The sequence below is a fragment of the Sciurus carolinensis genome, chromosome 8 (genome assembly GCF_902686445.1).
Source record: "Sciurus carolinensis chromosome 8, mSciCar1.2, whole genome shotgun sequence".
Taxonomy (NCBI): domain Eukaryota; kingdom Metazoa; phylum Chordata; class Mammalia; order Rodentia; family Sciuridae; genus Sciurus; species Sciurus carolinensis.
In genome coordinates this window covers 83,394,617-83,417,842 of record NC_062220.1, presented here as the reverse complement: position 1 = coordinate 83,417,842, position 23,226 = coordinate 83,394,617, and the positions used below count along the sequence as shown (strand labels likewise).

General features: G+C 34.4%; 1 protein-coding gene across 1 annotated transcript in view; it reads right to left on the bottom strand.

The window, feature by feature from the left end:
- Positions 1-1,921: 1,921 nt before the first annotated feature.
- The window catches only part of Stk31 (serine/threonine kinase 31), an 85,611-nt gene continuing 64,306 nt past the window's right edge, over positions 1,922-23,226 (bottom strand). The window contains exons 18-24 of the mRNA XM_047562128.1: positions 22,843-22,968; positions 22,125-22,250; positions 21,851-21,937; positions 20,366-20,515; positions 17,119-17,241; positions 5,331-5,399; positions 1,922-2,152 (exon numbers count right to left, since the gene is read on the bottom strand). Coding sequence (XP_047418084.1) covers positions 1,922-2,152; positions 5,331-5,399; positions 17,119-17,241; positions 20,366-20,515; positions 21,851-21,937; positions 22,125-22,250; positions 22,843-22,968 — 912 coding nt within the window. The remainder of the gene's footprint in view (positions 2,153-5,330; positions 5,400-17,118; positions 17,242-20,365; positions 20,516-21,850; positions 21,938-22,124; positions 22,251-22,842; positions 22,969-23,226) is intronic.

Sequence of the window (23,226 nt, the reverse complement as noted above, 5' to 3'; positions counted from 1 at the left end):
GAACTACATCCAACTAAAAAGTTTCTACACAGCAAAGAAAACAAAGAGACAATCTACAGAATGGGAGAAAATATTTGCAAACTACAAATCTGAAAGGGGGCTGATAGGCAGAATACTTAAGGAACTCTAAAAATCTCAACAGAAAAAAAATAAATGAAAAACCTGATTTTTTAAATGGGCAAATAGATCTCAACATTTTTCAAAAGAAGACACATAAATGACCAACAGGTATATGAAAATGCTCAACATCGTCAATCATCAGGGGAATACAAATCAAAACCACAATGAGGTATCACCTTACCCTAGTAAGAATGGCTAAATAACAAGTGCTGGCAAGGACGTAGAGAAAGGAGAACTTTTGTACACTATTGGTGATAACATAAATTAGAGCGATTATGAAAAATAGAATGGATATTCCTCAAAAAATTAAAAACAGAACTACCATATGATCCAGCAAGCCTACTCCTGGGTATGTAGCCAAAGGAAACTAAATCAATGTATTAGAGAGATACCTACATTCCCATGTTCACTGAAGCCCTATTCACAAAAGTGAAAACAATGTAATTATCCATCCACCAATGAATGGATAAAGAAAATGTGGTACATACACAACAGAGTACTACTTAACTGTCGAAAATGAAGTCCTGTCATTTGTGGCCATACGGATGGAAATGGAGGTCTCTGTGTTCAGTGAACAAAAAGACCAGTACTGGGCTGGAGTTGTAGCTCAATGGCAGGGTTCTTGCCTAGTAGTGTGCGTGAGGCACTGCATTCAATCCTCAGCACCACATAAAAATTAATTAATAAAGGTATGTGTGCATTTACAACTAAAAATTAAAAAAAAAAAAAACTAGTACTACATGATCTTACTCACACATGGAACTGAATAAGCTGATCTTATAGAAGCTGAGAGTAGACTAATGGTTATCAGAGGCCAGGGAGAATATGGAAAGGTGGGGAGGGTTGAAGAAAGGCTTATCCATGAGTACTAAGTTACAGTTAGGATAAAAAAGTTATGATGTGCTACTTCGCAGTGGGACAACTACAGATAATGTACTGTACATATAATAATGTACTGTACATATAATAATAATGTACTGTACATTTCAAAAAGCTAAAGAAAGAATTTTGAAAGTTTTCATCATAAAGAAATGTAAGTGTGGAGATGATCACGTTTAACTTGATTTAAACTTCTGTATGCTTAAATGTAAACATGTATATGTACACATGTATGGGAACATTACATGGTATTCCATTAATATGCATAATTTTTGTTTTTAATAGTTAAAATAAATTTTAAAAGAATTTTAAAACAATAAATAAGATTAAGCTATCACATTCTCTAGAAAGTTTTCCCTAACACTACTGCTCTGCAGGATGAATACTCCATGATAATCCCATAATGCCCAGTGCTAATACTGGATATTCCATATTGTATTATGAAGATCTGTTTATATATCTGAATCTAAATAAACTGTGGGTTTTGTAAGTGCAAGGACCATGTTTTAATTACCTTTATGTTTCCAGAACTGGATACAAAGTACATGACAACTATCATTTGTTGAATAAGTACCAGTCTTCATCACGAACCAGCCAACATACTGAAAATCTGTGTAGAATATGAGTCTAGCAATAATAATAATCTAATAATAATCTAATCTAATCTATCCTTTCCAAGTATCACATTCTAATTACTCAATTCCAACAATTACGGACAGAAAATCCTTACTTAATAACTCCAAGTTAAGCAAAATCTCAAAGCATACAACTTTTAGGCATAGCCAAACATTTTTATTTTTCACAACCTGAATACCAAAGATTAAATCCAACTAGTTCCAGAACAATTCCAGATCTTTGTTCTATTAACCAAACTAAACAAAGTTTTTAAAAGGAAGATCTGCAACATCAATAGAATTAGTATTTATAAATCAATGTTGGCTTCACCATTTCTTGTCTTTTCTTTATATTTATCCAAGTTCTCCATCTTTAATTCGTCATCCTTTTTATATTGAGTATATTCAACCTCTTTTTCTGGGTTTGGAATTGATTTCCCCTTTGGTAGCAAGAAACATTCAGCATTCAGAACTTGCTCAGCGGTCATTGAACTTCTAAAATATATCAAGCTACAGAGGAGGGATTTGACATTATCATCCTGCAAGGAAAAACAAATGTAAAAAAAAAAAATCAAAATCAAAACAAATGAACAAAAGGACAATCTGTCTGTCACTGACAGAAGCTAAAGTCAAATTTTCCTAATTAAAGATTCCTATCAACTTCAACTACTTTTTAATGTAAAGGGATAAAGCAACAGAATCTAATTATTGGGGGGAAATGTAAAATGAAAAAGATTCACAGCTGAAATCTCTCAAAAAAACAAGTGCAATTTCAACAAAGGACATTTTATAACTTCCCCTTTTCTGTCCTTTATTAGGCACTGATCCGAGTTTCACACCATGAAAATTTCACACTAAAACTCCTCTACTTAGAAAGTTAAACTTCACCTTGTCAACTGGTTTTGGTTCCAGTTTTGAAGTGTTCACCTCTAGGAATCCTTCTATGACCACTACCATTATCATCACCATTACAGAAGACAGACTTTATTATGCACCACTATTTCAAATAACATTCTCTGTATTATCTTAAGTAAACAATCCTAGGACATTGCCACTGAATTACTTCCACCTCCAAAGGCATCGTGGTTTGTCTTCTATTTGCCCCCTATGATTACTCCAATCAGAGTACATATTACACAGAATTAAAAGCATCTATTTACTATTAATGCACTTACTAGACTCCAAGGTTCCTAAGGTCAGAAACATCAGTTTATTAATTCATCCCAAACAATGAGAAATGTTTGGGATACAGCACATATTCAGTATATATTTGATAAGTGAATGAATACCACTGTCCACACAGCACTACATAGAAAATATTTTTAAACATTTAAAGAATGTATCTTCAATAGCTATAAATTGAAAAATTAGAAAATCTAAATGAGAAAAATAACACACGTTCTCTAAAACCACAAAAGTAAATATAGAACAAATTAAAGTCTTATATTCTTAAACCAAAAAAAAGACTAAAATAAATGTGCCAATTTCAATTTATGAAGTTTACATAACTCCAACAAAAATACAATGTTTTTTTTCCTTGAAACTAGAGCAGTAAACTTTAAAGCTTTTAGAACAACAACAAGCAGGAATAGCTCTGAATATTTTAAAAAATTAATAATGGGGAAGGATTACCCAAAATTCTGATGTCTTTATGGATATAACTGTTTTCTTTTTTCATATTTTTAATGGTGCATTCTAGATGTACATAATGGTGGAATTTGTTCTTGCACACAATATAACAATATAATTTGGATAATATTATTCCCCAGTAATTCCCCTTTCCCTCCCCTTTTCCCTCCCCCTGGTCCCTTTCCTACATTTTACTGATCTTCCTTCAATTTTCATGAGATCCTCTCCCCATCTTTCTTTTCCTTTTCCCACTCTAATTTCCACATAGGAGCTAAAACATAAAACTCCCAACCTTCTGAGTTTGGCTTATTTCAACTTAACAATGTATAACTGTTTTCTTAATTTCATTTTTGGGTTGTTCATTACAAGTGTATAAAATACAATCAATTTCTGTAACTAATCTTCTATCTTGAAACTGTGCCTTCCTTGTAATTAGTTCTAATAGCTCTGGGTAAGACAAGAATGCATTCTGTCACCACTTAAGCAAACCATATGCTTAATAAGAAACTTATACCTTGAAATTATAAGCAACTCTTATGATTCAATAATAAAAAAATCCAATTTAAAAATAGGCAAAGAATCTGCATAGGTATTTCTTCAAGAAAGACAAGAGTAACAAGCACAGGGGAAGACAGTCGACATCATTAGTTACTAAGAAAATGGAAATCAAAACAATGATGAAATACTCTTTCACACCCACCAGGGTCACTAGAAAAAGTCTTACAACTTGAAGTGTTGTCAAGGATAAGGAAAATCTAAAACCCTGACACCCGTGGTAATAACGTAAAAAACTACTGCACTGTTTCTGCAAACTAAACAGAACTGTGATAGTAATTCTACTACAAGATATTTATCAAAGTGAAATGAAAACATGTCCACACAAAAATCTGTATAAAAATGTTTACAGAAGCATTATTTGTAAGTGCAAAAGGCAGAAACAACCCAAATGTCCATCAACAGACAAACAGATACATAAAATGGTAGAAAATAACTTTTCTACTAAACTAGAAAGAACAAGGGTTCCAGGATGTTCACTGTGGCGGAAGCATAACTTCTGAAAGAATGCTATCTAACAGCAAGTAATATCAATCATAGACTTTTCAAAGTGGAAACCATTATCTTCTTTGTTATCTCATTCTATACAGTCAGAATGCGTAATGCAGTTTCATGATTTCCCAAAAGTTGTCTCAAATACTTTTGTAAAAAATTTTTTTAGTTGACAACAGGCCTTTATTTTATTTATGTGGTGCTGAGAATCAAACCCAGTGCCCTGCACATCCTAGGCAAAAGTGCTCTGCCACTAAGCCACAATCCCAGTCCTCAAATACTTTTTACTACTACCCAAAAAGTATGGCAAACATCATAAACATTACCTCTAAAGTGTTTTTTTTAAACAAATTCATGGATATTACTATCAAAAGACAAAATATTTCTGTGGTCAAATAAGATTATTTTCTTAAATAAAGTTATGTGTATTCCCTCTCTGACACATATCCAAACTATCAAAATGGCATAAGAACTTTAGAATCAGATATTTACACTTTTAACCTTTTAACATGTGATCACACTATATTCCTTCCTTCCCTGTATAATTAAAAATCAGCTTCCCCAGAACTACTTCATATTCTATTTTGAGATCTTGGTTGTTTACTTATTCACATTTCTAAATTGTTAATTTCATTTTTAATGCTACCATCCTTGTAAACCCAACACCTAGTTCAATTTCCAGGACAAGATATAATCAAAATATTTTGGCTGAAAACATGAATTACAAAGCAATTTAAATGACAGATGAGAATTTTTTAAAGATATATATACTCATAAAAAGCTAAAACATTAATTTCAATATAATCTGGAAATGTATTAAACAATATTTTTCCTTATTAAATACAGATATAGATATATACAATATGTGTGACATACAACCTCGTAATATTAATTATTTGACAAAGGTGTAAATAATAAGTAAGGCACTTGAAGTTTTTTCAGTACTCTTTACTATGAATCTCTCTTGGACATTTTCAATCAAATACTTAAGTTTACATTATCACACATTTCAAACCAGTAAATGACAAAAAGGTCACATACCAAATGATACTGATCCACTTTGGGGATTCCATCTTCATTTGTCTCAAATTCCTGATTTTGAACAGAAAGCTGTAAAAGAAAATAAGTATGAACAGATTTCAAGTTTATCAAAATATTAATCCTATATGAGAGTCAAATATGAAACTCTTTAGATCCTGGTGAACAGAGAAAAGCTCATTACAAAATACTTAATCTCGCAGGATACAAAAACTTTGATAATAACTACTTGCTCACAAGCAACCAAATGGTTCCTGAGGTTCCTGAAGTACTAGTCAGAGTTTATGAATATATTATAAATGATAATACTTCCTCATCTTATAACAAAATGTGTTAAAACTTAGTAGTCTACATTATTTTGGCTTCAACAATACTTAAAAATGAGGTACCCAGAAAATAAATAAGGTAAGTTTCCTTCCACTCCAATACCTAACTTGTATTCAAGAAATATAAGCTAAATTAAGCAACTATGAAATATGGAGATTTTTTACACACACAAAGGTATTCTGAGTCCCATATATAACATCACCTAACCCTAACAACCATCAGTCAGTGACTACTCTTGTCCTATGCACAAAACCAAGTATGTTACTTCTAAGGAAAATCCTAAGCATCTCATAATTTCATCTATAAATATTTTAGTACATTACCTCCAAAAGATAAGGTATATATCTTCTTATTTATTTTGACATTATCCCCATAAAAATAACTTCAATATCAAATACCCACTTTTCAATTCTTGAACCATCATAAATTATTTTATTTTTTACAATTCATTTAAATCCAGGTCAAAGTAGTTCCTCACATTATAACCTAGAAATAACATAAAATGTAACCAAAGGAAAATTCTGAAGGATGAAAAGAAGAAATTAAGCTGATTAAGAGACTACAGAGAGACCTAGGTCGGTGCCATCACTGGTTGGTCGCAGTTGCGGAGCGAGCTGGCAAGAGAGTCAAGCCGCTTGCATCGCAGAGGTAGCAGGCAGGCATCCAACCCGCCTGCCGTGGGGAGCTGGGCGGAGGTAGCCAACCCGTCCAACCACCAGGCCAGAGACAGACGCCATCACTGAACAACCTCGACTGACCACCACGCTGGGAGGTCTGTTGCCATCACGGAGTTAGCCAGAGGCTTCTTTAGAGGCTGGTGCAGGCATTTTGAATGACCATCATCATTGGAAGGGAAACCCCCTTCCTGAGACACCTACAGGAGGCTAGAGGACCTCTGAAAGACCCAGGAGCCAAGAAGAGGAGGTATTGAGAGACTCAGGACCAACTCAGAGCCACCAGGGAATACACCCCACCTGAAGGCCACCACCCCTAGAAGGCCAGCTTCCTAGTGGAGCACCACATTATCAAATTCCTCCAAGACTTCAGGCTACTGAAGACTAAGAGGTGAGTTATTGGAAATCCACAGAGACAATATTAGGCAATAGAGGAAATCTGCAATATCCCAGAGTTTCACTATTAGAGGGGTAGATACCTGAACAATATGAGAAAACAAGGGAAGAAAATGTCCCAAACAAACCTAGATGGTATAGCAATAAAATCCAATGACAGCATGGCAGAGGAAATGTCAGAAAGGGAGTTCAGAATGTACATAATCAAAACAATCAGGGAAGCAAACGAGGAGATGAAAGAGCAAATGCAGGCATTGAAGGATGAGATGAAAGGGCAAATGCAGGCATTGAATGATCATACCAATCAAAGGTTAAAAGAGCAAATACAGGAAGCAAAAGATCATTTCAATAAAGAGTTAGAGATATTGAAAAAAACACAAATCCTTGAAATGAAGGAAACAATAAACCAAATTAAGAACTCCATAGAAAGCATAACCAATAGGATAGAACACCTGGAAGACAGAACCTCAGATATCGAAGACAAAATATTTAATCTTGAAAAAAAGTTGACCAAACAGAGAAGATGGTAAGAAATCATGAACAGAATCTACAAGAACTATGGGATATCATGAAAAGGCCAAATTCAAGAATTATTGGGATTGAGGAAGGCACAGAGAAACAAACCAAAGGAATGAACAATCTATTCAATGAAATAATATCAGAAAATTTCCCAAATCTGAAGAATGAAATGGAAAATCAAGTACAAGAGGCTTATAGGACTCCAATACACAAAATTACAATAGACCCACACCAAGACACATTATAATGAAAATACCAAACATACAAAATAAAGACAGAATATTAAAGGCCGCAAGAGGGAAAAGAATCAAATTACATTCAGGGGGAAACAAATATGGATATATCAGCAGATTTTTCAATCCAGACCCTAAAAGCTAGAAGGGCCTGGAACAACATTTTTCAAGCTCTGAAAGAAAATGGATGCCAACCAAGAATCTTATACCCAGCAAAACTTACCTTCAGATTTGACAATGAAATAAAATCCTTCCATGATAAATAAAAGCTAAAAGAATTTACAAAAGAAAGCGAGCATTACAGAACATTCTCAGCAAAATATTCCATGAGGAAGAGATAAAAAACAACGATGTAAATCAGCAAAGGGAGAAACTACCCTAAAGGAACAACCAAATAAAGGAAAAACCAAGTCCTGTCAAAAAAAAAAAAAAAAAAAAAAAAATGAGCCAAATGACTGGGAATACAAATCATATCTCAATAATAACCCTGAATGTTAATGGCCTGAACTCATCAATCAAAAGACATAGACTGGCAGATTGGATTAAAAAGCAAGATCTAACAATTTTCTGCCTGCAAGAGACTCATCTCATAGAAAGAGATACCCACAGACTAAAGGTGAAAGAATGGGGAAAAACAAACCATGCACATGGACACAGCAAAAAAGCTGGAGTATCCATCCTCATATCAGATAATGTGGACTTCAAGCCAAAGTTACTCAGAAGGGATAAAGAAGGACATTACATAATGCTTAAGGGAAGCATAAATCAGCAAGACATAACAATCATAAATATCTATGCCCCAACAGTGGCTCATCCATATACGTCAAACAAATCCTTCTCAATGCCAGAAATCAAATAGACCACAACACGATAATACTAGGTGATTTTAACACACCTCTCTCACCACTGGACAGATCCTCCAAACAAAAATCGAACAAAGAAACCACAGATCTCAAAAACACAATCAATAATTTAGATTTAATGGACATTTATAGAATATACCATCCAACAAAGAGCAAATATACTTTCTTCTCAGCAGCACATGGATACTTCTCTAAAATAGACCATAAATTATGCCACAAAACTACTGTTAGCAAATACAAGAAGAAAGAGATACTACCTTGTATTCTATCAGATCATAATGGATTGAAATTAGAAATAAATGAAAGAGTAAAAAACAGAAACTCCTCCAACACCTGGAAATTAAATAATAGGCTATTGTATGATGAATGGATAACAGAAGATATTAGGAAGGAAATTAAAAAATTCTTAGAGGTAAATGAGAACAAAGAAACAACATATCAAAATCTCTGGGACACTATGAAAGCAATACTTAGAGGAAAATTTATTTCGTGGAGCACATTCAATAAAAGAAGAAAAAAAATCAACAAATAAACAACCTAACACTATGGCTCAAAGTCCTAGAAAAAGAAAAACAGAGCAACACCAAAAGTAGTAGAAGACAAGAAATAATTAAAAACAGAGCTGAAATCAAGGAAATTAAAACAAAAGAAACAATCGAAAAAATGGACAAATAGTTGGTTCTTCGAAAAAATAAAATTGATAAACCCTTAGCCACACTAACAAAGAGAAGAGAGAAAATCCCAATTACTAAAATTCGAATGAACAAGGAAATATCACAACAGACACAAGTGAAATACAAAACATATTAGAAGCTATTTTGAAAATCTATACTCCAACAAAATAGAAAATCTTGAAGACATCAACAGTTTCTAGAGACATATGAATTACCTAAACTGAACGAGGAGGACATACACAATTTAAATAGATCAACTTCAATAATGAAATAGAAAAAGTCATCAAAAGTCTACCAACAAAGAAAAGTCCAGGACCAGATGGGTTCTCAGCCGAGTTGTACAAAACCTTTAAAGAAGAGCTCATTCCAATACTTCTCAAAGTATTCCATGAAATAGAAGAGGAGGGAACCCTCCCAAACTCATTCTATGAAGCCAATATCACCCTGATACCTAAACCAGACAGAGACACATGAAGGAAAGAAAATTTCAGACCAATATCCTTAATGAACATTGATGCAAAAATTCTCAACAAAATCTTAGCAAATCACATCCAAAAATATATTTAAAAGATAGTGCACCATGATCAAGTGGGTTTCATCCCAGGGATGCAAGGTTGGTTCAACATCTGGAAATCAATAAATGTAATTCACCATATCAATAGACTTAAAGTCAAGAATCACATGATTATTTCGATAGATGCAGAGAAAGCATTTGATAAAATACAGCATCCCTTCATGCTCAAAACACTAAAAAAAATAGGGATAGTGGGAACATTCCTTAACATTGTAAAGGCCATCTATGCTAAGCCCATGGTCAATATCATTCTAAATGGTGAAAAACTAAAAGTATTCCCCCTAAAAACTGGAACAAGGTAGGGATGCCCTCTTTCACCACTTCTATTCAACATTGTCCTCGAAACTCTAGCCAGAGCAATTAGACAGACCAAGGAAATTAAAGGGATACAAATAGGAAAAGAAGAACTCAAACTATCCCTATTTGCTGATGACATGACTATATATTTGAAGGAACCAGAAAATTCCACCAGAAAACTTTTAGAACTCATAAGTGAATTCAGGAACGTAGCAGGTTACAAGGCCAATGCTCATAAATCCAATGCATTTTTATACATAAGTGATGAATCTTCAGAAAGAGAAGTTAGGAAAACTACCCCATTCACAATAGCATTGAAAAAAATAAAATACTTGGGAATCAATCTCACAAAAGAGGTGAAAGACCTCTACAATGAGAACTACAGAACACTAAAGAAATTAAAGAAAACCTTAGAAGATGGAAAGATCTCCCAAGTTCTTGGATAGGCAGAATTAATATTGTCAAAATGGCCATACTACCAAAAGTGCTATACAGATTCAATGCAATTCCAATTAAAATCCCAATGACATACCTTACAGAAATAGAGCAAGCAATCATGAAATTCATCTGGAAGAATAAGAAACCCAGAATAGCTACAGCAATCCTTAGCAGGAAGAGTGAAGCAGGGGATAACACAATACCAGACCAGACCTTCAACTATACTACAAAGCAACAATAACAAAAACGGCATGGTATTGGCACCAAAATAGACAGGTAGATCAATGGTACAGAATAGAGGACATGGACACAAACCCAAATAAATACATTTTTCTCATACTAGACAAAGGGTCCAAAAAAATGCAATAGAGAAAAGATAGCCTCTTTAACAAATGGGTGCTGGGAAAACTGGAAATCCATATGCAACAGAATGAAATTAAACCCCTATCTCTCACCCTGCACAAAAATCAACTCACAATGGATCAAGGACCTTGAAATCAGAACAGAGACCCTGCATCTTAGAGAAGAAAAAGTAGGTCCAAATCTTCAACTTGTTGGCTTGGGATCAGACTTCCTTAGCAGGACTCCCGTAGCACAAGAAATAAAAGCAAGAATCAATAACTGGGAAAGATTCAAACTAAATAGCTTTCTCTCAGCAAAGGAAACTATCAGCAATGCGAAGAGAGAGTCTACAGAGTGGGAGAAAATCTTTACCACTCGTACTTCAAATAGAGCACTAATTTCCAGAATATATAAAGAACTCAAAAAACTCTACACCAAGAATACAAATAAACCAATCAACAAATGGGCTAAGGATATGAACAGACACTTCACAGAAGATCTACAAGCAATCAACAAACATATGAAAAATGTTCAACATCTTTATTAATAAGAGAAATGCAAATCAAAACTACACTAAGATTCCATTTCACCCCAATTAGAATGGCGATTATCAAGAATGCAAGCAACAACAGGTGTTGGAGAGGATGTGGGGAAAAGGTCCACTCATACATTGCTGGTGGGGTTGCAAATTAGTGCAGTCACTTTGGAAAGCAGTATGGAGATTCCTCAGAAAGCTTGGAATGGAACCACCATTTGACCCAGCTATCCCTCTCCTTGGCCTACACCCAAAGGTCTTAAAATCAGCATACTACAGAGATACAGCCACAACAATGTTCACAGCTGCTCCATTCACAATAACCAGATTGTGGAACCAACCTAGATGCCCCTCGATTGATGAATGGATAAAGAAAATGTGGTATATATATATACCATGGAAATCACACAAGCAGTTGGTCTAGTAAGTGCACCCTAATCCCCATAAGCAGAAGGATTCCATCCTAACATGGCTGGCTCAGGAAGTAGTCTGTATCTGCCACAAAGAAAGGAGCATAATAGTTAATCTGAATTGTCAACTTGATTAAGAGATGCTTAAGATTAAGAGGCTTCTGGATGTGTCAATGGGGGTGGGGGTGTGTCTAGGAATGACTTGCATGTATACTGAAGTGGAGATCCTCCCTAAGCATGGGCAGCACCATCCAATAAGATGGTGGCTTGGATGGAATAACAGTTGGAAGAACAAGGAAGCAGCAGCAGATGCAAGCCCTACTCTTCTATGGGTTCCTGATTGCTGCTGTGATTGCCTGAGAAGATCAGACTCTCTCTCCTTCACTCTTCCAAAGTGACTCTACCCATGATTTTCCATGGAGTTTCCAGAGGCCTTTGGTCTCAGACTAGGGTAGTACCGTTGGTCCCTCTTGCTCTGAGGCTTCAGCCTCTTAGACTGCACAACTACTGGTTCCTCCAGCTCTCCAGCCTGCCAACAGCCACTGTGGACTATACACCTTCTGATCATGTAAACCAATCTCAGGATCTAGAGGATCTTACAGAATCTACAGGATTCTGTTCCTTTAGAGAACCCTGACTAGTACAGGGGGGATCCTGCCACAACATGCAGCCTGCTAAGAAAGCTTTACCCCATAGACCAGAAAATCCATTTCCATACTTACAAGTATTAGGCAGCTCAGTCTTAGGAAGCTCCTTTCCCTTCCTCAACCACCATTGACAGCAATCAATGACCCATGCAGATCAAAATATAACTAAAAAAGCTCTAAAAATCAGATTGCCATTAAAACCACTATTCAAAGAGTAATCCAAGACCTATGTTAAACCTAAATGAGGTGACTAGCTGCTAAAATAAAAAGTTCATCAAGACTCAGAACCTATTACTATTGTAGCCAAATGCCCAAGGTACAATAAAAAGTCATTTGTCATCCAAAGAATCAATAAAAATTACATCAATGAGAAATTGCACTTGATAGCAAGGTGAATCATGTTGTAATTATCTGACAATAACTTCAGAGTAATCATCATAAAAATGCTTCACAAAGCAATTATAGTTTCTCTAGAGCAAATGAAAAAAATGTATCATTAAAGAAAAAGAAGTTACAAAAAAAAAACACAAAAATCATAGAACTGATAAAATCTAATAAAAAGAATTTTAAATTTGGATGGGCTAAATAGGGTGAACAAAAAAGAGATGACAGAAGATAGAATCAATGAAGTTCAGAAGAGACCTACAGAATTTATTCAGTCTTCTGATTACAGGGAAAATAAACTAAAAAATGAAGAGAATCTCAAGGACCTATGATATCAAAAGATTCAACTTCTAGAGTCGCAGAAGGAAAAGATAAATATAATGGGCCTAAAAGACTATTTGAAGAATAATGGATTAAAAATTCCTATATTCTCAAGATTAACGAAGTAGAGCATACCCCAAACAGGAAAAACCTTTAAAATAATGAAACTTCTATAAAATAAAGACAAAAAAAAAATCTTGAAACTAACCAGAGAAAAAAGAAACACTACCTACAGAGAAATACCAATTTCAATGACAAAAGACTATGTGAAAGTGATCCAATACAAAAGAGGGAAGTAGTACATTTTTTAACTGATAAATGAAAAAAACTTTCAACCAAATATTCTAAATGCAGTTAAACTATCCATCAGAAATGATTATATCAAAATGAGGGAAAAATCAAAAGAATCTGTTACAGGACAACATAATCTCAAAAAATGGCTAAAGGAAGTATTTCAAAAAAAATTATTTTCTGAAAAAACATAAGTCCTGGGGTATTGATAAGGAAGAAATAACAATGGAAAAAACAAAAATATGATTAAATACCAAAAACTTATGGATTTCTCATCATGAGTTTTCTAAATTATATATGATGGTTGAAACAAAAATTTTAACACCATCTGATAAGACAATGATCATTAACATTGGGGAGGATAACAGAATCTAAATGGATATAAGCATTCTATACATGATTCAAAGTGATCAAATGGTGATAAGCCACATACACATACTGTGCCCAGATCAACCACTAAGAAAATCAAGGAGGCAATACACTCCATCAACTTTTCCATCTGCTCCTCAATCCCCAGTACACACCACTCTGGCTAGACTAAGTTCACTCTGATCTCCAGGCTCCTACTAAGCTAGAATCACCCACTGTATTATCACTATTATGATTATCTACCATAATTTCATCAGCCACAATGAGATCTTCTCCAACATTTACAACTTTCAGAGATTATAGACAAGGTGGTTCCTGGAGATAGAAGGGAAGATGATCAGTACAACAGAGGGTTAACACTGATGACCTGCTCACTGATGGAAATGCCTCCACTGAGGCTCCAAATATGAAGGTATCAAAAGCATAGTAATCACTGGTGTTGATACTGTCATGAACCATCACTTGCAGGAACCAGGTTCAAAAGAAGCCTACAAGAAGTACATTAAAGATTACATGAAACTGACCAAAGGCAAACTTCAATAATATAGGCCATAAGGGGTAAATCCTTTCATGATAGAGGCACATCTTTGTTAATTTCAAAAGTTACCAGTTCTTTACTGATGAAAATATGATCCAGGTAGTCTGCTGGATTACCATGAGTGGCCCCACATATGATTTTCTTTAAGGATGCCTCAGAAATTAAAAACTGAGCAAATTTAGCAATTACCTTCAACTTACCACTGTTGTAAGTGATTGCTATTCATCATCCACACAACAGAACTTAAGATAAATGGGACTGATATCATCTTGAGTCTGTCATTTATTGTGACCATGATTTATGTGGAGTAAAGAACATATTTTTAAGGAAAAAAAATCATGTAGGTTATCTACAAATTAAGTGCTTTAAACTAAAAAAACTACAAATATATCAAGATGGATTACAAAATTTTCCAAGTTACTCACACGGAAGGCAAGAAAAAACAAATGAGTAAGAAACAAAGGAAACAAACAAAACCAATAATAAAATGGTGGACTTAGCCCTAATATCAATAATTACCTTAAATATAATGATCTAGGTATCCCAATTAACAAATAGAGATAAGTAAATTAAAAACATGATACAAGAAACATACCTTATATATTCAAACTTACTTATATATTCAACAATACAGACACCTTTGGAGTAAAAAAGACAGTAATTTATACCATGTGAACATTAATTTCAAAAATATAGGATGAAATCCTATGTTAAAGTCACAAAAGGACCCAAGTACTGCCTCACAGCTGCGTTTTTAAAGTGGGCACAAGTCTAGGGATCCAAGTTATCCGTCCTACACCCAGGGAAAACTGAGGCTCAGGAGGTAGGGATATTCATCCAGAGTCAACAAAGAGAAGTCTATACAAGATGGCCAAGAAGAAGTACCCAGCAGTCACCTCCTCCAGAAAGAAGAAAAACAACAAATAAATAGCATCATTTCAAAGTGAGTGGTTCAGGGAGAGCACTGGAGATCAGCAAAGGAAAAAGAAGAATCCTGCAAACACAGATACCTAGGATGACAACACAGAGACAGAAGAGTATACCAGCAACTGCAACCCTGGCTCCCCAAGGAAGGAGATATACACACAATTACATGAGAAAGGGTAAACGGACGAGTCTCAGTATAACCAATAGTTACAGACACTGGCAATCCTAGCTAAAGGACAGTTTCACAATTGTCACAGGTTTACAACCCAGTTAGGGAAGCTTCTGGGAATCCACATGGTAGCTTTTCTTCAAAGATGTAAATTGCATTGTATCCTCCACATTCCTCAGAATACAAGTTGCCACCAGGTTGCCCTAGCTGTAGAACAGAGTCATTGGAAATTCATATTTCCCTAGGGGGCTGAAGTTTCTGCATATCACCATTCTTGGAGAGCCCCACAAACATTCCAGCACATTGCATAAGAGGCTGCAGCATCAGGAAAACAACTAGACCCAGTGATGTAAATGCTACTGCAGGCAACCAATGTGCACTACAGGGGAACAGGCAATTCAGCACAATTCAGGGTGCCACTCCCAAAATATGAGGAACCAAAACCTGAGGCCTGTACCCCTTAATCCTACCATCCACTGCTGCCATCCACCACCAGCAGACCTAAGGGCAAACCTCTGCTCTACACAACCTCCATCACCATTGCTAGGTGTCACTGTCACTGGTATGCATCATTGAGGGGATCTGACAATACAACTCCCATAAGCCTCTGCTGCTAGCAGCACTCACTCCAGTCAATTCCCCATCAAACCCCTAGAGCAGTCAGAGGTTCCCACTACCAATGGCACTCACCCAAGCAAAAGTCAGGGACATGTCCCCCCCAGTCCATAACCTTAGTACCACTGCCACTGCCAGATGCTCCTACCATTAGCAGAGCTTGTCCCAGCCTAATGAAATGTCCACCATGTTCCACGTCCCTGGTGCCACTATTTCTATTGCTGGAATGGCTACATACTGCTGGAGTAGCCACACAGTAGAAGCCCTATCCTTCTTGCTGGATCTACCTATAGGGATCACTAGAGTTCCACTATGCAGCCCTCAGAGGCAGATGGGCTCTTCAACCCCACCACTGTATGCACTGCACCCAAACTCATCAAATACAACTAAAAAAGTTATAAGGAAACTAGTGTACAATGCCCAACTGGAACCAAATCCCACAAAGCCTACCTGAACAGACACTCTAAAATCTTCAGGAGAAAGTTTTCTACTACAAAAGTCACTTTATAAAATTGCTAGAGACAACTGATTCACCAGATGTGCAAATACCAACACAGAGACACAAGAAGCATGAAAAAGCAAGGTAACATGATGCCTGCAAAAAAATCTAGTAATACTACTGAAAGATCCCAAAGAAAAGGATATTGACAAAATGTGGGAAAAAGAATTCAAAATAATGATTCTAAGGAAACTCAATGAGATACAAGAAAATATAGACAGAAAATTCAACAAACTTAGTAAAATTACGCATGGTCTGAATGAGAAATTCAGCAAAGAGATAAAGATCATGGAGAAGAACCAAACAATAAATAAATAAAAATCTTGGAACTGAAGAATTCAGTAAGTCAAATGAAAAACACAGCTGAAGGTCTAAACAATATATTAGATCCAGCAGAAAAAAAGACTTCCAAACTAGAAGTTTTTTAAAATATCCCAACCATACAAAAATGAATGATAAATACATGACAAAATCATTTTCTCTGTTAATCTTGACTTTAAGAAAACTAAGACAGTAATATAATACCTATATCATAAACCAAGTCAAACTGTAAAAAATTTACAGTTGGTAATAAGAAATGTATCTACAGTTTATGATAAAACTAAAAAAAAAAAAAAAACTTCTAAAACTCTGCCATTGTTCTTTATCCAGAACAATGTTAGGAAGAATCATTATAATCATCACTTTACATAATAAACAATATACATATGTATATAAATAATTGATCTATTTAAAAAAAAATAACATACCCACAATAAAAGGCAACCATAAGCATATAAATCTGAACTTGGAGAAGGAGGTTTTCCCATTTTCAATTCAGGTGATATCAAACTCAAGCCACCAACCATCATGTTCACTGATGTTCGCTGACTCTACAAAAACAGTATTTTAAATATTTTAAGGTCAACAAAGTAGATGTGGTTTTGTATAAAATATTCTGCATCTGATTAATAGAAATTCATTTGAAATATTTCATTTTCTGGCTCTCAAATATATTATCTAGATTTGATATTATAAATTGCTTTTAAAATCAGTTTCATAAATTAACAGTGAGACTTTGATTACATTCAGATTACAGACTTGGATAGATCAAAAGACACTCTTCTTTATTTTAGTAAGTTTCACAAGGAAATGCAGCAATGCTACTTTCTAATTCTGAAAAGTCTAATTTTTATAAAAAACAAAATTTCTTTTCTTACTGATCATTTTCTATATATACCATTTCTAACATGTCAAAGGATGATCAGTAGTAATAGTATATGACTCTTAAATTCAGTCAGACCTGGGTTGTAATCCCTACTCCTCCACTCATTAGCAGTGTAACCTTGAGGCTTTAACCTTAATGGGCACAAATCTAATTTATAAAATAGAAATAATATCTATATTTCAATTATTATAAACATAAAAGTAATTAGCATAATGTCCAGTACATAACACTTAGTGTTAATTATATCTTCTCCACCTACTACCTTGATCCTTGCTTCTCAAAATTTGGTCCACAGACCAGCAGCTAAGGCACCAACTGGGAAATTACTATAAATTTAAGATGTTTCAGGATGTTTTCTCAATTTTCAAATGAATATGATAAATATTATCCACAAATACTGGATAATAATGTGCATGTAAACAAGATCCCCAGGTGATTTATATGCACTGTGAAAACTGAAAAATCAAAGGTCTTGACTACACACTACTTTCAAATTTCAAGAGCCATAAGAACTGGTTAATATACTTCAACCTAAATATTAGTATGAAAATATAGCAAAAGGTGGGTTCAACCAGTACCTCAGAGCAAATAATTTTAACTGATTATTAAAATGATGTTTTCAGAAATAACAGGTAAAAATGAGTATGAAAGATGAAGAGTAAACCTGGCATGGTGGCACACGCCTGTTATTCCAGCAGCTCGGGAGGCTGAGGCAGGAAAATCATGAGTTCAAAGTCAGCCTCAGCAACTTAGCAAGGTCCTAAAGCAACTCAACCAGACCTGTCTCTAAATAAAATATAAAAACAGGGATGGGGATGTTGCTCAGTGGTTAAATACCAAAGGGTTCAATCTCTGGTACCAAATTTAAAAAAAAAAAAAAAAAAGAGGAAGAGTTATTCTTCAAGTAGTCATATCTACAGCAGTACAAATGATATGTTCAAAAGATAAACTAGTCAGGATCCCTAGAAGTTGATAATCTTAGTGGCACATGCCTGTAATCCCAGCATCTCAGGAGGGTGAGACAGGAGGACTATAAGTTCAAGGCCAGCCTCAGCAAGTTAGCAAGGCCACAAGTAACTCAGTAAGACCCTGTCTGAAAATGAAAAAACAAAAAGGCTGGGGTGTGGCTCAGTGGTTAAGAACCCTGGGTTCCATTCCTGGTATAAAAACAAAAAAATATTGAGGACCTTTTAAAACTCAGAATTCAGTCATCTTTCTCAGGATGTTTTCTCAATTTTCAGATGAATATGATAAAATAAATATTTTACCAAATTAATCTGTATAAATCCTGTTTTATTACAGTTTTAAATTTTCATTTTCTAATCTGTTTAAGCTACCATATGAAAGCCACTGGACTACAGATACACTGATGGCATAATCCTACAACTTGCAGATGACCAAAGTACAAAACATTATGACATAAAAGTGAAAGGGAATCGATCAGATAATAAAAGCTGGCGAGGACATGGAGAAACTAAAATCCTTATACATGGCTTATGAGGATGTAAAATATTATAGTCACTCTTAAAAACAGTTTGATTTCTCAAATAGTGAAAGAATTACCACATTATCCAGTAATTCTCCTCCCAAAGAAAATGAGAACATTAGCTACACAAAAACATGTACATTAATGTTCACAGCAACATTATTCATAATAACCAACAAGTGTAAACTCAAATGTCAATTTATGAATAAACAAAATGATATGTATATACAATGAAATAATATATTTGGTCATAAAAAGAAATGACGTTCTGATGCATTCTGTAACATGGATGAACTTTAAAATTGCTATACTAAGTAAAATAAGCCAATCACAACAGACTACACATTGTATGATTTCAATTATATAGATGTCCAGAATAAGAAAACCATAGAGACAGAAAACATATTAGCTGATCTGAAGGCCTGACTAGCGGGAGAAATGAATAGTGACTGCTTATCAGTATGGGATTTCCTTTTGGGAATAATAAAAAAATGTTCTAGAAGTAGACAGTGGTGATCAGTGCACAACTTTATCAAGGTACTAGAAACTAATACTTATTTGCGTACTTTATAAGAGGTGAATGATATCTCAATAAAGCTGGTATATTTAAAATAGGAATTGCTGATTCAGTCATTTCACATCATATACATATTTCAAAATATCATGCATACACATTAAATATGATTTTTATTTGTCAATTTAAATAAAGAGGAAATTGATCCCTCATGATTATGTGTATTTTGAGACTGCCAATTCTATAAAAAAAATTTTCACAACATGCTCTTAATTGTCTGATCTTTGCTATCTCTGCTAACTGCCCACTCTAAGGCTTCAAATTAACAGTCACTGTATTTGAGTCAGAATTTAAACTAAATGATAAAAACCCAAAGTTACCAGGCTTCTACAAGTACACATTATAAATTAAAAATAGCAAAGTAAATATTTTAAAATTTAATCTATGGGGGAGAGGGGACACAGCAAAGAGGAGTTCTTGTATATTTCTTAGTGACTGAATATTTCCAGGTGATGGTAAAATAATTAACTGTTATGTTGTTAATGCTTTTGAATGTAATGTAATATCAGGTTGCTCATAATATTTATGGTTAAAATATACAATGCAAAAACTTGGAAACTCTTATTCTAGCACCTGATTGTAAACAGGTAATTGCTTATACTACTCACACACCATAACTGAAAGCACAGGTCCTATAATAAGTTACTATATCATGCATAAATGCTGACTTACTGTCTAGTAATATTAAATAAAAGTCTAGAACCTATTTATAAAACTATGATATTTTACCACAGATTTGGTGAAGTCAAAATCTCCAACAATTCCTTGTTCACGATTTAAAGCAAATACATTGTTCTGATGAAGTGATCCGTGAATTATGTCAGCCTTGTGCAATGTATGCAGGCCCTGAGCAACACCTTTCATAACCTTTAAAGCTTCCTATAGGTAAGTACACAGACAAGAGGTTAGAAAATAGACAAATCATTTTAATATATGACTCTTTTCCCTATTAAAGACTGTTTCAGAATGAGTAAAATTTTCTCCAAATAAGCCTTTATTAAGAATACAGCAGGGCTGGGGAGATAGCTCAGCTGGTACAGTGCTTGCCTCGTAAGCACAAGGCCCTGAGTTTGATCCCCAGTACCGCAAAAAAAAAAAAAAAAAAAAAAGAATACAGCATACTACTATAGTGACACAAGCATATCCATGTTATAGCAGTACAACTTACACTAACCAAATCATGGAACCAGCCTAGATGTCTGTCAATGGATGAATGAAGTAAGAAACTGTGGTACATATACATGATAGAGTTTTATTCAGTCATCAAGAAGAATGAAGTTATGTCATTTGCAGGAAAATGGATGGAACTTGAAAGCATTATTAGGCAAAATAAAATCAGAAAGTTAAGGGTCATATGTTTTTCTTTCATATATAAAACCTAGAGAGGAAAAAGGGTCGGAGAATCTCATGAAAACAGAAGGGAGACCAGAAGAGCAGAGGAAGTAGATCAGGGTTAGGGAGGAGGAAGAAGGGAAGGGAAAGATAAGGGAATGGGGAATGATATTGACCAAAATATATTGTTTTATTGTGTGCATGTATGAATATGTAACAGCAAACTCTACTATTAATGTAATTATAATTACATTAGTTATAATGTAATTATAATGGTGAATTGTAATGCACCAATTCTTAAAAAGGTTAAAAAATAGTATAAAGGCCAGATAAAGTCTTGATTATCTAATTTTATGTTTGTGTGTTTATGACTGCAAAAATATACAAATATATACACATTATAAAATGTCTAAGAAAATTTAGAGGACAATGACAACCATGTAACACAACTGGAAGAGACTAAAAATAGTGTTGCTAGGTAGGAAGAATGAAGGCCTCCTTTTTGTTGTTACTAATTTTAAAATTACAATAATAAAAATTAAAGTTGACATTTAAGCACTTATTAAGTTGTATACTAGGCAATTTACATATAGTATAGCTTAATAGTTTATAAGCTTGGGATCAGGAACCAAGAATACCCATATTTCAAGTCCCAACTCTCTCTCTGACTGAGGGACACTGCAAGTCACTTAATCTAAGCCTCTCTTTTCTAATTTGTATAACAGAATTATGTCACATCACAGAGTTGATGTGATAATTAAATTAGAATAACTCAAGTCAAAATTTTACACAATATCACAAGTGGGATGATCTAAATATTTGATACTAAATATAAGGTGTTACTTTCTCATCAATATATCCATGGAAATTGTTATGACTTACTTCTGAAGTTAAAGGCACACTGGCTTGAACGGCACTCAGGTTTGCCCTAGGATAGTATGGGACCATCAGATAAGCCATAGGATCAGACTAAGAAGCAAAACAGAGAAGGTGGACTCACAGTTAAATACTGTTCACCATATTTTTATTAAACACTGAGTTCTATAAGATAACTTTAAGCTTTATTTAGAAGGAATAAATTATTGCTCTAAAACTTGGAACCAAAACTTAATATAAATAAAATGTTTTCTACAAGAGATAAGCATAACAACTTTACCTTACACAAAAACAGGAATATCAATGGCAGTAACCCTGAATCTTCTTTAGCTTCTCTCCAAGCTCTGTGATAGGTAGCTGCCCTCTGAATCACTCTGGCTTCTGTGTCAACATCCACAGAATAGCCCTTGTATCAAGACAGAGACACTGGTAATACCAATATTAAAAATCCCACTCTAATTATGTATCACTCCAACTTAAACATAATAAATAATTTTAAATAAATTAGATTGCATTTAATTTTCTAATTTTATAACTACTTTTTCTGCTTTGAATACTATAATTATGAAAAGAAAAATAATTCTACATTATTATACATTCTATCATATTATAGCTTATTATACATTCTATTATATGTCGCAACTAAACCTAACTCAATAGTGTCACAGATACATCACAAAAGAAATTAAGTAGGGCGCGTGTGTTGGCGACATAGCAGATATTTTGAAGAGAAATCTAAAAATAAAGCAAATTTTTAAAAGGCTATTTTTAATAACTTAATCGGGGGGGGGGAAAAAGCAATGAATGCCACAGATACTACTTAGGAAAATGAAGGAAACATAAAAGCTAAAATTAATTCTGGCAACCATATTCAAAGAACAATCATCATGCCAGTCAAGTTATATACTTTATAAACGGTGAGTTTTTTATTTCCTGAAAAGTAACACCATCACTTCCCAACTTGTGAAACTCCCACAAGTCAGAACTTAAACAATTACCTTTAAAAGAATTGTCTGTCCATTAACTTCAGAGCACACCAAAGGACGCTTGCTGCTAAGTTCCTTCATGGGCTCAGCATCAAGAATATCTCGTTCCAAGCTCATAGTAAGAAGACCACCAGAGTTCTAGGTACAAGTTTTTATTATAGTTGAAGAATTTAAAAATGCCTATCACTTGTAAATCATCAACATAGTTAACTACATGCTGTTAAATGGAATGAACATCATCAATCCTACTAGAAAAACAAAAAAAAAAACAAAATGTTGGAAGGTTTTTACATTTTTTTTCTAGTTTCTAACTCAAACTCCTCCTGCCCACAGTGTAATCACCATATAATAATCACTGCTACAGTTCTAGAACAGATCTTAGAAATGACAAGGGTT